The sequence below is a fragment of the Taudactylus pleione genome, unplaced genomic scaffold, assembly GCF_031769625.1.
Source record: "Taudactylus pleione unplaced genomic scaffold, aTauple2 ptg000825l, whole genome shotgun sequence".
NCBI classification, from domain to species: Eukaryota; Metazoa; Chordata; class Amphibia; order Anura; family Myobatrachidae; genus Taudactylus; species Taudactylus pleione.
The window spans coordinates 1125568-1139087 of NW_028285227.1; the positions used below are offsets into that span (position 1 = coordinate 1125568).

Genomic DNA, 13520 nt, shown 5'->3' on the forward strand with positions numbered 1-13520 from the left:
TGCCGCCGGCTGTTCGCGTAATAACGGAGCAACAATTGAATTTCTCTGTTGGGCACCCGGCACTACCAGCGAAAACGATTGAACTGCTCCTTCAGTTTGATCAAAGTTATGGAGAGTTTATGGGAGGTAACGGGGAGTGGAAGCAAAAAACAGGCGTGACCATTTTCGGGGCATATCACATTAGCACCCTAAACTTACAGCTAATCGGATATTGGTGTATCCTGTAGTAAGAGTCTCATACCATAGTGCCGTACCAAAACATTGTCATAAAAAGTCTTGTGTGGAGTGTGAAAAACTATGAAACTTTCCCATGTTACGAAAACCCTTCTCGTGCCCCTCTCCTCCTGAAAGGATCCCTCCAACCAGTCCATGCGAATTATGAAAAATATTTTCTTTTTGAACTAAAGTCGCATTTGCCAGATTCCAAATAACCCATCAGTATATTTTTTGATTGTGGGCTGAAACTGTAGCACCCGGAAGAAACCCACGGAAACATGGGTAGAACATACAAATGCCATATATATAGGGCTGTGGTCAGAATTGAACTCAAGAGCCCAGTACTGTGAGGCAACGATACTAACCACTGAGCTAACACCTGTAGTGCCAGAGATTAGTTGCATCTGCCGATAACTAATAAATGTATTATATGACTGTAAATGATGATCAATACAATTCCACAAGTTAATGCAGGTCAGAAAACAGCCAGGCTGAGGTTGAGCTGCTCAGCAATAACCGGGGACACGCATTACTGACATGTAACAGAGCTGGCTCTGGCTGACGCAATCAGGTGACTGCACGTGTCAGCTCAGGAACAAAACCCTATGTTTGTTTCCAAGCAGGGGAATGGAAGCCTAGCGAGACCAAACCCTAAACAAACAGCACCGTTACGGCACATGAAAAGCCAACTCAGGCCCACCTGTATGTGCGGCCACGACGCTTCCAACGTTGGCTCGTCCTCTTCGGGGTCAAAGTCTGGGTTGTCACTGGGCGGGAGTGTTCTAAAAATATTTGAGCTAATCTGTAACAAAAGCAGAGAGCACTGGTTACATAACATAGATAAATAAATAAAAAAATACTCAGATTATTGCATCCTAGTGGGAAGACAGACTAGTGAAATCTAAAAAAGAAATAATAAAAAAAAAAAAAATGTTTTTTTTTTTTTTTTTTTTTTTTAACCTATACATTGTATTACTGTTTATATGCTGGTTACGTCTGCTGGTTTCCCTGGCCGTATTTGAAAAGTTTGGTTTCCTGGAGGAAGGGCTCATTACGGGCCGGCTGTAGGACAATCCCTATAAATCTAGGTTGTAGCTGTGCTGGACTAGCCAGCGGAAACAATAGACGATCGACAATAATGAAGTGTAATGACTGTAGCGTTTACAGAAGGGACACAGAGCAATGGTGCTGAGATTAATAAAGAATGGAAAATGATTTACAGCACGGCGGGCACGAGTTTCTTTACGTACGGAATCAGTAGATTTTACCACACAGGACAACATTACTTTAAAAAAAAAAAAAAAATTGAGTATTAATAACCGAACCCATTAGGGTGAGATTTCTGACACTTCCTATAAAACAGGATTTTGGTACTTACCGATAAATCCCTTTCTCCGATTCCACAGGGGACACTGGAGTCTCAGTACAGTTGGGTAAAGATGTGGGATAACCAGGAGCTGGCACTTTAATAAATCTGAATAGTAGCTAGCTCCTCCCCCTCTATAACCCCCTACAGGTCAGTCTTAGGAAACTGTGCCCGAGGAGAGCTGGAATATAGAGTAATAGAAAAGAGAAGCTAGAACATACATGAACAAACAAGCAAATATGCAAACAAAAATCAAGCAGACCTTTAAGAAAGACGACTGTCCAAACCAGGAAGAACAATAACCAATGCAGGTGGCACAGAGCCGGGCGGGCGTCCAGTGTCCCCTGTGGAATCGGAGAAAGGGATTTATCGGTAAATACCAAAATCCTGTTTTCTTCTTCATACACTAGGGGACACTGGAGTCTCAGTACAGTGGGGACGTCCCAGAGCTCACATCCCGGGCGGGAGAGCGCTGAGAACCCTGCAAAACAGCACGGCCATACTGTGAAGCAGATGCTGCAAACGTGTCAAAACGGTAAAACTTTGCAAAAGTATGCCGGCCTGACCAAGTGGCCGCCTGACAAAGCTGAGTCAGGGAAACACTGCGGGCAACCGCCCACGAAGGACCCACCGAGCGCGTAGAATGCGCTGTGATTGAAGTAGGTGGTTGTTTTGATGCAGCCAGATAGGCTTGTCTGATTGTCAGACGAATACATCTAGAAATAGTTGCCTTAGAAGCCGGCCAGCCCGGATGCGCCATATCATATCGAACAAACAGCGTATCAGACTTCCGGAGGGATGCAGTCCTATCAACATAAATCCGAAGAGCCCAGACAACGTCTAGGGATCTGGAAGCCGAAGAATCGTCTTTAAACACCGGAACCACAAACCGGTTGGTTGGGAAACGCAGACACTACCTTAGGCAAAAAAAGATAACTGCGTACGTAGCTCAGCCCTATCCTCATGAAAAATGAGTTAAGGCGAACGACAAGAAAGCGCCCCTAGCTCCGACAAATGCCTAGCAGAGGCACGCGCCAAAAGGAGAACCACTTTCCATGATAAAAGTTTTAATTCCACAATCTGTAAAGGTTCAAATAGGGAAGACTGGCGGAAAAAAAAAAGAAGAAAAAAAATAGGAGGACCAAATCCAAATCCCATGGGGCCGTTGGAGGTACAAACGGCGGTTGTAACCTGACAACCCCTTGTAGAAATGTCTGGACATCCGGCAATTATGCTAGTTTCTTCTGAAAGAAAATCGACAGAGCCGATATTTGAACCCAGACGAAGACCTGCTGATAAACCAGCCTGTAGAAAAAGCAGCAGCCTGGTTAAGTTGAAGTCTGACGGTGGCGCACCCTTGCGTTCACACCAAGAGACATACGCCTTCCATGTACGATGATTGTGCTTTGAGGTAACGTCCTTCCTAGCCCTTAACATAGTAGGAATCAACCTGGAAGGGATACCCTTTCTTCTTAAGATAGCCCGTTCAACAGCCACGCCGTCAAACGAAGTAGTACGATCAGTAGAAGACGTAGGTTGGAATACCACGCCCGTCAGGGCCAGTCTGGAGCCACCAACAGAACCTTTAACCTTTCTTGTTTGATTCTTTGAAGCAGACAAGGAAGAAGTGGGAGTGGTGGAAACAGGTAAACAAACTGAAACCGCCAAGAAGTTGTTAGAGCATCCACTGCCACCGCCTGTGGATCTCTTGTCAGTAAGCAGTAAAGTGGCAGTTGATGGTTCAACCTCGACGCCATGAGATCTACGGGAGGGAGACCCCAACGCTGAATCAGTTGTTGAAAGACCTGTGGATTGAGCATCCATTCTCCCGGATGAATGTCTTGTGGACTGAGGTAGTCGGCCTGCCAATTTTCTACCCCTGGGATGAAAATTGCCATATCGCTACAGCAACTTCCTCTGCCCAGAGAAGAATGCATCTTACCTCCCTCATGGCGGACCGACTCTTGGTGCCACCTTGTCTGTTGATGTATGAAACATCCTCGGAATTGTCGGACTGCACTCTGATGGCACGGCGCTTCAACAGAGGATGTGCTACCTGAAGAGCATAGAACACGGCTCTTAGCTCCAGAATGTTTATGGGTACTACCGCCTCCAGTCGAGTCCAGCAGCTCTGAAAGTGTATTCCCCGAGTCACTGCCCCCCATCCTCTCAGACTGGCGTCTGTGGTGAGGAGAATCCATTCCCACATTGCAAACCGCTTGCCTGCCAATAGGTGAGAGGAATTCAGCCACCAAAGGAGAGATGTTCGAGTCCTGGGTGACAGTTGAACTCGCTGGTGAAGAAAAAGGTGGGACCCTGACCACTGAGAGAGGAGGTCCAGTTGGAATGGACGGGTATAGAACCTCCTGTATTGGATGGACTCGAAGGTTATAACCATCCTCCCCAGAAGGTGAATACACAGGTGTACTGACACCCTGCGATGACACAGTATCAATCGCACCATGTGTTTGATGGAGGTGAACTTTTCTTGCGGAAGAAACACCTTCTGCTCCACCGTGTCCAAAATCATTCCTAGGAAAGGCAGACGCTGAGTAGGCTGTAGATGAGATTTTTGGTAATTCAGGATCCATGCGTGTTGTAACAGAAGACTGTTACCTGGATGTCCTGCAGTAACTGAGTGACTGACGGAGCCTTGAGAAGCCGGTCGTCCAAGTACGGGACGATAGTAAAGTCTTGAATCCGAAGAAGGGCCCTCATTACTGCCGTGACCTTCGTGAACACTCTTAGTGCTGATGAGAGACCGAAAGGTAAGGCCTAAAATTGAAATTGAGAGGCCCGCACTGCGAACCGAATGAATGCCTGATGAGGCGGCCAAATGGGAATGTGGAGATAGGCAGCCTTTATGCCCAAGGATATGAGAAACTCGTCCCTCTCGAGCAATGTAATGACAGACTGCAGGAACTCCATTCTGAACTTGAAGCTCCGAAAATAAGGATTGAGAGGTTTCAAGTTCAGAATGGGTCTCACTGAGCCGTCCGGCTTGGGAACTACAAACAGGCCAGAATAAAAGCCTTGACCCTGCTGATGGATAGGGACATGCACTATTACTCGAGAAGACAGTAGCTTTTCTATTGTATCTGTATCACAACCCGTTTGGCCGCTGATGCCAGCAAACCGGGTGTGAAAAAACGGAGGAGGAGGTTGGATCTGAAAATCCAACTTCAACCCCTGAATAACGATGTCCCGGACCCACGCATCCTGGCAAGACTTGATCCAAATTTTGAAATTGCGAAGGCGAGCTCCCACCCTGGGGTCCCCAGGAGAGAAGAGAGCGCGTCATGCCGGAGCCTTAACTGAAGACTTATCCTGCTGGGATGACGATGCAGTGGCTCTAACCCTGCCTCTGGAACCACGGGAGATAGCGGAAGCTCCTCTGCCACGACCCCTGAATCTCCCTGGGATACAAAAGGACGGTCCAGCAAAGGGTTTCCTAGGAGGAGGAGCAGCAGATGGGAGATTAAGTGGATTTAAAACCTGTGGCTTGGAAATATCCACTTATCCAGTTCCATTCCAAACAGAGCTTCCCATGTGAATGGAAGCGCTACTACGGCTCTTAGATTCCGCATCTGCCTGCCATTGTCTCAGCCACAGGGCTCTGCGGGCTGAAACAGCCAAAGCCGAGGATCTAGAGGAAAGACTACAAATATCTTTTGAAGCCTCTCCAAGAAAAGAAGCAGACTCTGCAATCTGTTCCGCGAGAACAGTGATTCAAAACCTCGGTCCTCAAGGCACACTAACCTAGTTTTAGTGATATCCATGATTGTGCACAGATGGTTAAATCAAAATAAATGAGGCACCAATTAAGTCACTTGTGCTCAAGAATGGCTATCCTTAAAACCTGGACTGTTAGTGTGCCTTGAGGACCGTGTTTGGGAACCCCTGTGCTAGAGGAAGCAAATCCTCCGCCGGAACACCAGTCTTAAGGCCTTCAAGCAAGCTACGTAGCTCATGCTTCCACCGCCTTGTTGACCCAACAGCTGACTAATGCGGGTCGAAGGGACACCCCCGCTACAGTGTACATAGACTTTAAGGTAGTTTCTAACTTCATGTCAGAAGACTCCTTTAAAGAAACTTCTCTTGGAACAGGGAGCACCGTCTTTTTAGACAGACGTGACACTGAAGTGTCCACTGAAGGAGGTGTTTCACATAATTTCCTGCTCTCTGCATGAAAGAGACAGTAGGATAAAAGTTTATGAGAGATCTGAAACTTCTTATCTGGGTGTTTCCACGATGAGGTAAGGATCTCATCCAGTTCCTCAGACACAGGAAAGGAGGCTGCTAGTCTTTGATTCTTATTAAAGATAGACGGCCTAACTTCCACAGGGTCCATGTTCTCAACATGTAACACCTGGCGTATAGCTGCAATCAGCGCCTTTGCACCTTGAGATACAGACTCCACTTCCGCTGGCGCCTGTTCCTCCCCTTCCTCTGATCAGGCATGTCGTCCTCCTCCGGATCATCCCACATAAGGGGATTCGGTATTAGTCTGCTAGCAGGGACACTAGAGGACGATGCCACAGGAGGAACCTGGGCTGACATAACCCTTGTGAGCCCTTCTACAGACCTGGCTAAAGACCGCGTCCAGTCTGGTTCAGAGAAGGCAGACCTCTGAGATCTTTCAAACTCTCTCGCCCTGCGAGAAGCTTCCAGCTCTGCAGACATTTGAGACAAATAGGGTGTTGTGGGGATGCTGCAGTCTGTGTTTCTGAAACACACTTCTCACACAACAGGGAACTGGATGATAGTCCCTGTGTAAACTTCTCTGCACAATTCTTACAGGAGAAAGCTTTTTGTGCAGCCTTAGACCCCTTTGAAGTCATGTTACCAATTCACTGTTCACACACAGAGAAAAGGTAGTGATACACACAAACACACACAGAGAGACTGTTTAGAAAGAAGAGAATAAGGGCATAGAGTGAGATTATGCTATTAACCCAGCCCAACCAGCGCTGATGCAGAGACCAGTGCTGTGTAACACAATATAATATGCTGTAATCGCTGTGTAAACAGAGTCTAACCTGCTCTTCACAAGTCTAACCCCATTGTGCAGTCACAATCTGGGCAGACAGGTCTCTCTTCTGCGTTTGTCAGCAGCCTGTGTCTTCTAAAATGGCCACCAGCCTCCGTCTGGGAGCGCTGGGGCAGCTGGGAGGCAGGAACAGAACTGTGTGTTAGGCTCCGCCCTTGCTGCTTTTTAATGCCCGCCTGTCATTTTCTCCTGGCCACCCTGCTAATCAGGAGGAGCTAGCTACTATTCAGATTTATTAAAGTGCCAGCTCCCGGTTATCCCACATCTGAGACTCCAGGGTCCCCTAGTGGATGAAGCAGAAATAGGTCTTATTTTTTTCTAACATTGTATATTAAAAAAAAAATAGTATTAATATGCTTTAGATATATCGCCAACATATTACACACTGCTGTACACTAGGGTTTCATAATGCAAATATAGATCATCATGAGACAGAAGGTGAACAAAGGAGCTTACAATAATCAGATGTGTGGGGAACACTTGCTACATAAGATAGCAGGAATACAACAAATGTAGCTGGTGGAAGTCTGTGTGGAATACTGTAAGGCAGAGGCATTATCAGCTGCCATAAATAAAGGTGGGATATGGATGGAATGAGGAGAGGCAGCAGAAAGTGGCGACATGTAAGATGAAGACAGATGACAATGTCACCCATGCTCGCTTATCACCATTTACTATAACTGGAACACTTCCGCTCCAGGATTTTACATGTGCTGCAGGGACGCCTGAGGTCACTCACCAGCTCTGAGAAGCCCAGTGCCCGGTACTATCCCGTTATCATACTCACTGCTGTACAATTCTGTACAAATCAAGTTATGCTGCAGCACACGCACTATACAGCAGTACGGGCAATGCGCTGCAGCACACTCACTATACAGCAGTACGGGCAATGCGCTGCAGCACACACTATACAGCAGTACGGGCAATGCGCTGCAGCACACACACTATACAGTAGTACGAGCAATGCGCTGCAGCACACACTATACAGTAGTACGGGCAATGCCCTGCAGCACACACACTATACAGCAGTACGGGCAATGCGCTGCAGCACACACTATACAGTACTACGGGCAATGCCCTGCAGCACACACTATACAGCAGTACGGGCAATGCGCTGCAGCACACACACTATATAGTAGTACGGGCAATGCGCTGCAGCACACACACACTATACAGCAGTACAGACAATGCGCTGCAGCACACACACTATACAGTAGTACGAGCAATGCGCTGCAGCACACACTATACAGTAGTACGGGCAATGCCCTGCAGCACACACACTATACAGCAGTACGGGCAATGCGCTGCAGCACACACTCTACAGCAGTACAGACAATGCGCTGCAGCACACACACTATACAGTAGTACGGGCAATGCGCTGCAGCACACACTATACAGCAGTACGGGCAATGCGCTGCAGCACTCACACTATACAGCAGTACGGGCAATGCGCTGCAGCACACACACTATACAGCAGTACAGACAATGCGCTGCAGCACACACACTATACAGTACTACGGGCAATGCCCTGCAGCACACACTATACAGCAGTACGGGCAATGCGCTGCAGCACACACACTATATAGTAGTACGGGCAATGCGCTGCAGCACACACACTATACAGCAGTACAGACAATGCGCTGCAGCACACACACTATACAGCAGTACGGGCAATGCGCTGCAGCACACACACTATACAGCAGTACGGACAATGCGCTGCAGCACACACACTATACAGTACTACGGGCAATGCGCTGCAGCACACACACTATACAGCAGTACGGGCAATGCGCTGCAGCACACACTATAGTAGTACAAACAGGACTGGCACAATCATCAGCTGCACGCCTGAATAGAAGACAAATGTTTGCTTAGGAAAAACTATAATCATGATCTAATATAAAACTTCTATCCAGAAACAAAAATCAGGAAAAGGCAATGCTGACTGAAACAGAGAAAGTGGAAAAGCTGTCCTGTATGTGTCGCGGTATCACACAGGAAGCCGCACGTCCTGAGAAACAAGAGGAGGAAACCTGACGCAGAACATGAAAAGCTCTGGCACCAGGACACTGAAAGATCACTGTACACGTCACAGCCGTGTTCTGTTTATAGCTCCATAGTCTGCAAGCGTCCAGTTCCCAGGCATGACACTACATGAGAAATGGACACGCTCTGCAGGATTGTATCACACAGAGAAACACACGGGGCTGCATTTCATGCACCAGGAGGAGGAGGGAAATAAACTGACCGTACCATAGAGACCAGAGACATAAGATAGATACAAAACGATATAAACATACACCAGGAGGAGGAGGGAAATAAACTGACCGTACCATAGAGACCAGAGACATAAGATAGATACAAAACGATATAACCATACACCAGGAGGAGGAGGGAAATAAACTGACCGTACCATAGAGGTCAGAGACATAAGATAGATACAAAATGATATAAACATACACCAGGAGGAGGAGGGAAATAAACTGACCGTACCATAGAGACAAGAGACATAAGATAGATAGAAAACGATATAAACATACACAAGGACTTACATTTTTGTTACAGTCACTGCACTATTAATCTTGTATAACAATACAGCGGTGAGACACCTAATGCTAATAAAGCAGGAATTACATGTTGTAATTACAAACATAATAAGTTTCTATAAGACTGACGAGACAATACGGACAGACAAAGAACCAACAAAACAGACACTGCTTACAATACAGACACCTGAGGACAAGTGATGTACAAGGTGCTATAAAAGGTACGCTCTGTATATAACACATGTAATAAGAATTAGGGCTGAGCAGAGACCACTGGCACAAGATTAGGGGAGAAGTACAGAGACAGACAATGAGGCTATAATGACAGAGGACACCAGTCATCTACTGAGCGATGGTACAGCAGATAGAAGGCAGAATGCCTGTAATAGAATTTTATCACAGAAGAACATGGTGTACCCCAACACTTTAGGCAACTTGTCATAACTTTCAACTACAAGAATAACATAAAAAAGCGGGATTAAACGTGCACTCAGAGGGGCAGATTCAATCAGCTAATTATCAGCCCTGAGTAATTCAATTAGCCTGCGAGGAATAATCCGCAGTAAGTGTTCCCCTTGGGGCTTACAGCACAGGGAAGCCCACAGATTCCAGCACTTACCGCGGAATCTATGGGTTCACAGGCGCTGCCCGCGAGTTTACTGCGCGGAGAAACTGACTAATCATTGAATCGCCCCAGAAGTTGAACCCATCCATTACAAAGGGATTTCTATTAGAATGGCCAAGTGATACAAGATGGGAATCAGCAGCTGGGACAGGGATGAGACACAATCGGAGCTGTCGGGACATAACCAATATACAATTATAGCTTCATGGGCTTACTGCGGAATCCATTACCCGAAACAATGTGCGATCTCCAGACATCATCACCCTGGACCATCAGCACTCTATAAGACCTCTGTTCGGTATATAGTCATTAAGTTGACAAAAATTTAGACACCAGAATGTCATGACATTTAGTGTCAACATTATGTCAACACTGTGAATGTCGGCAGTCACAATATAGACATCACAGGTTTGGGTTTAATGTTAGGTTGCAGTTATGGTTCTGACCGTAGGAATAAAATGTTATGCCGACACGCCCAAAGCCATTCTGAATGTCGATACAATTTTCTTTTCAACATTTTGTACCGCACCCCTCTGTTCTTTGTATCTATGAGCAAAGTAGCCAAGCTTAGATAAAATCAGGGCACTATTTTCAAATGTTGTATAAAAGCAACATAATTACTGTCTCCATTTAATACACAGAGAAGGAATGTTATTATTGCAAAACCGATACAATAACTGGCTTCATGTTTATTGGTAAATAACATAACAAGTGGATTTCATGACTGTCTGCAGTCTGGAAAAATGGCTGCTCTGACTATTTAGCCAAACAAAACATATATGAAATATCGATCATGTATATATATATTTATACATGTGCTATAAATACCGCATTCTCTTTTCCTAATTACGCAATTAACAAGTACAGTAATTCCATCACCTGTTTCTCTACATTATTTAGCCTTGGTAGCTGAAGGTAGATTAGTAGGGTGCATTACGCCAAACCCGCTATGAAACGCCACCACCAACCAGCCTCTCTCCTAGTCTGCGCTGCCTGTATGTACGGAACGCCCGCTTTCCACAACACAGGACAGACAATGGGGTAGATTACTAAAGCTTGGAAAAAATGAAAAGCGGCGGTGCTGCCCATAACAACCAATCAGATTCTGTCATTTTATAGGATGCAATATAGAAATGATAGCTGCAATCTGATTGGTTTTATCATCATACTTGTCATTTTTAGAAGCTTTAGTAAATCTACCCCTACAAGTGAGAACCTTCCTCGGTACTCTCCTCACAACAAAGAGTCCCCGAATTGAGAAAGAGAATAAATCAAGTCACTGGGGGTGTAAGTAGGTATTACCGCCGGCCTCATGGTTCAAATCCCGACAGCGGCAGCCCGGCAAGGGTGAAGTTCCCGACCGTCCCTGAGGTAAGTATCGCTAACTTATTTCTACCCCCTAACCCTCCCTTAGGGGTGCCTAACCCTAACCTCCCCCCTGAATGCCTAACCCTAACCTCCCCCCCCTAGTGCCTAACCCTAACCCCCCCCCACCAATTGCCTAACCCCCCCCACCAATTGCCTAACCCGAACCCCCCCTTCCCTGCAGCCTAAACCTAATGTCCCCCCGGGTGTGCTTAACCCTAACCCCTCCTTCCCCTAGCCTAACCCTAAACAGGCTAGTTAACTAGTGGCATAATTTGGAAGCAATGCCCAAAGCAGGTTTTTAGCTCTAGCTGCCAGTCTTCAATACTGTGAATAAATTAAGTTTCTGATCATGCTACAAACGTGCATCGCAGCATGCAGCTGCATACAGTACACTATTGCGCACTGCGATCGCACCATGCAATCCTATGAGATCGTGGGTGCGTAGAACCGTTCGTGGGTACACGACTTGCGCCATGTGTGGCGCAATTTACCACACAAACGGCAACAATGTAACTGGGCATATCTCTAGTTGGCAAGGCAGCGGAAGACTTCAGACAGTGGTTCTAGAGGCGTTGGCGAGTTTCAGTGGTGACCGGATAATTAAGACACAACACTGATCGCTCTCAAAATCTTTATGTCACTCGACTAAACACTAGCCATGATATAACAGTAACGTTCATATATAAAGTAGGTCCATCGCCTACACATTAAAGTGATATCCCAACAAACAAATGTACTTTCTAAATGACTGTATTGTACCCATAGAGTGGGCTTCAATACTGAACTTCTACGTATATCTTCTAAAAAAGATTCTATAAACTACGAAGTAGGAGGTGGCCTGACAGACAGAGGGGGGAAATAAAGCAATAAAAAATTACCTAAAAGGAGACTTTATTTCCATAGAGACTAAGGGGTAAATTTACTAAAGTGAAAGTTTTCAGAAGTGGAGATGTTGCCCATAGCAACCAGATTCTACTTATTTAACTAGCAGCTTCTAGAAGATAATAGCTAGAATCTGATTGGTTGCTATGGGCAACATTTCCACTTCTAAAACTTTAGTAATTTTACCCCTAAGAGCAGCCCACCATAATTCCCATGCAATTCTCCGTGATTGAATGAAACACACAAATGTGCACAAATATGGTAGCCAACAAGTCAGACCTATTTGACTAGTACAAATGGATAAACAAGTATACACAAAGCGCAAACACCTGGAAAGTTCCCTATAAAAGCCCGTGCGCAGATGTATGTTTTGGAAAGCCTTCCCATTGCACCACATCTGATGATGAGCCTGCTTAATATCTAGCTCTGGTAGGAAGACCACCTTAGGGAGAGGTGGTGACCCTATGTATGACTGTAAGATCCGCCACTCCGCATTTATCAGTGTGACCCCCCAATGTGACCTTTTATGTAGAGCACTATGTTTTGCCTTTTCTCACTTTTATGTTATGCGCATTGAGAGCAAATATCTAACGGGAAAGTGCGCCATTTAGGAAGATTTGTGGTGATTCAATTTGAAAAGTAGACAACTAAAACGCATTTAATTAGGGGTACACCTATGTATTAGAACCCCCTTCCCCCATCTCTGGATGTTTTAAAACTTTCTGGGGGGAATGCAATTGTTTATTGGGCCGCGCTAACTATTTCGGTTGTTATACCCGAAAGCACCAGGTTTAGCCGAGAAAAGCGGTGTAAAGTGGCTAAATCCCATTTATAGTCCTGGTTAGGGCGCACAAAGCACACATTTTTCGCACATTTCTGCTCCCCAACTCAGGAGACAGCGAGCAGAAATGGCGGCACCAGTGGCTCTCGCGCCTGGAGAAACATTTGAATTGCACTAAAAAAAAAAAACCCAAAACCGATAGAATTCCGCTTTCTGTACTATAGGGTGTTATTGTCTGGAAAATTAATGGGGTACATTGTTTGAAAGACGGGACTCCCTCTATTCTGGCTTATGGTAAGTCTATTGTGTAACTGGAGTGAGCAGCCCTTAATTATGTCATTTAACTAAGTATAATGTCATCAAGCCCCAAACTCCCAGCATCATCACCTATTTAGAGGCTGCTTTTAGTGAAGTACCCTTATGAAAGTGTTAGTTATGAGCCCGTGCTGTGCTGAGGACGAGTCCAACTTGTCATTCGCAGTGAAGAGGTTAAAAATGCAAACTGGCAGCTAAACCACCAGCTCCTTATTAGCCATCAATAATGATGGGATTACAGACATTCCACGGTGACCACCGCCAACAGCTATGTGCGTGTCGCCTAAGGCAAAATACCAGGTAACACAAGACAGCGCTATGGGAAACTGCACAGATGCAAATGTCCTCAGGAATGGTATGTGTGCTGTAAA

General features: G+C 45.8%; 1 protein-coding gene across 1 annotated transcript in view; it reads right to left on the minus strand.

Moving 5' to 3' along the window:
• Nucleotides 1-13520, minus strand: part of PPP2R5A (protein phosphatase 2 regulatory subunit B'alpha) — a 95899-nt gene that overhangs the window by 30097 nt on the left and 52282 nt on the right. Inside the window, exon 3 of the mRNA XM_088458324.1 lies at nucleotides 917-1018. Within this exon, the coding sequence (XP_088314450.1) occupies nucleotides 917-1018 (102 nt within the window). The remainder of the gene's footprint in view (nucleotides 1-916; nucleotides 1019-13520) is intronic.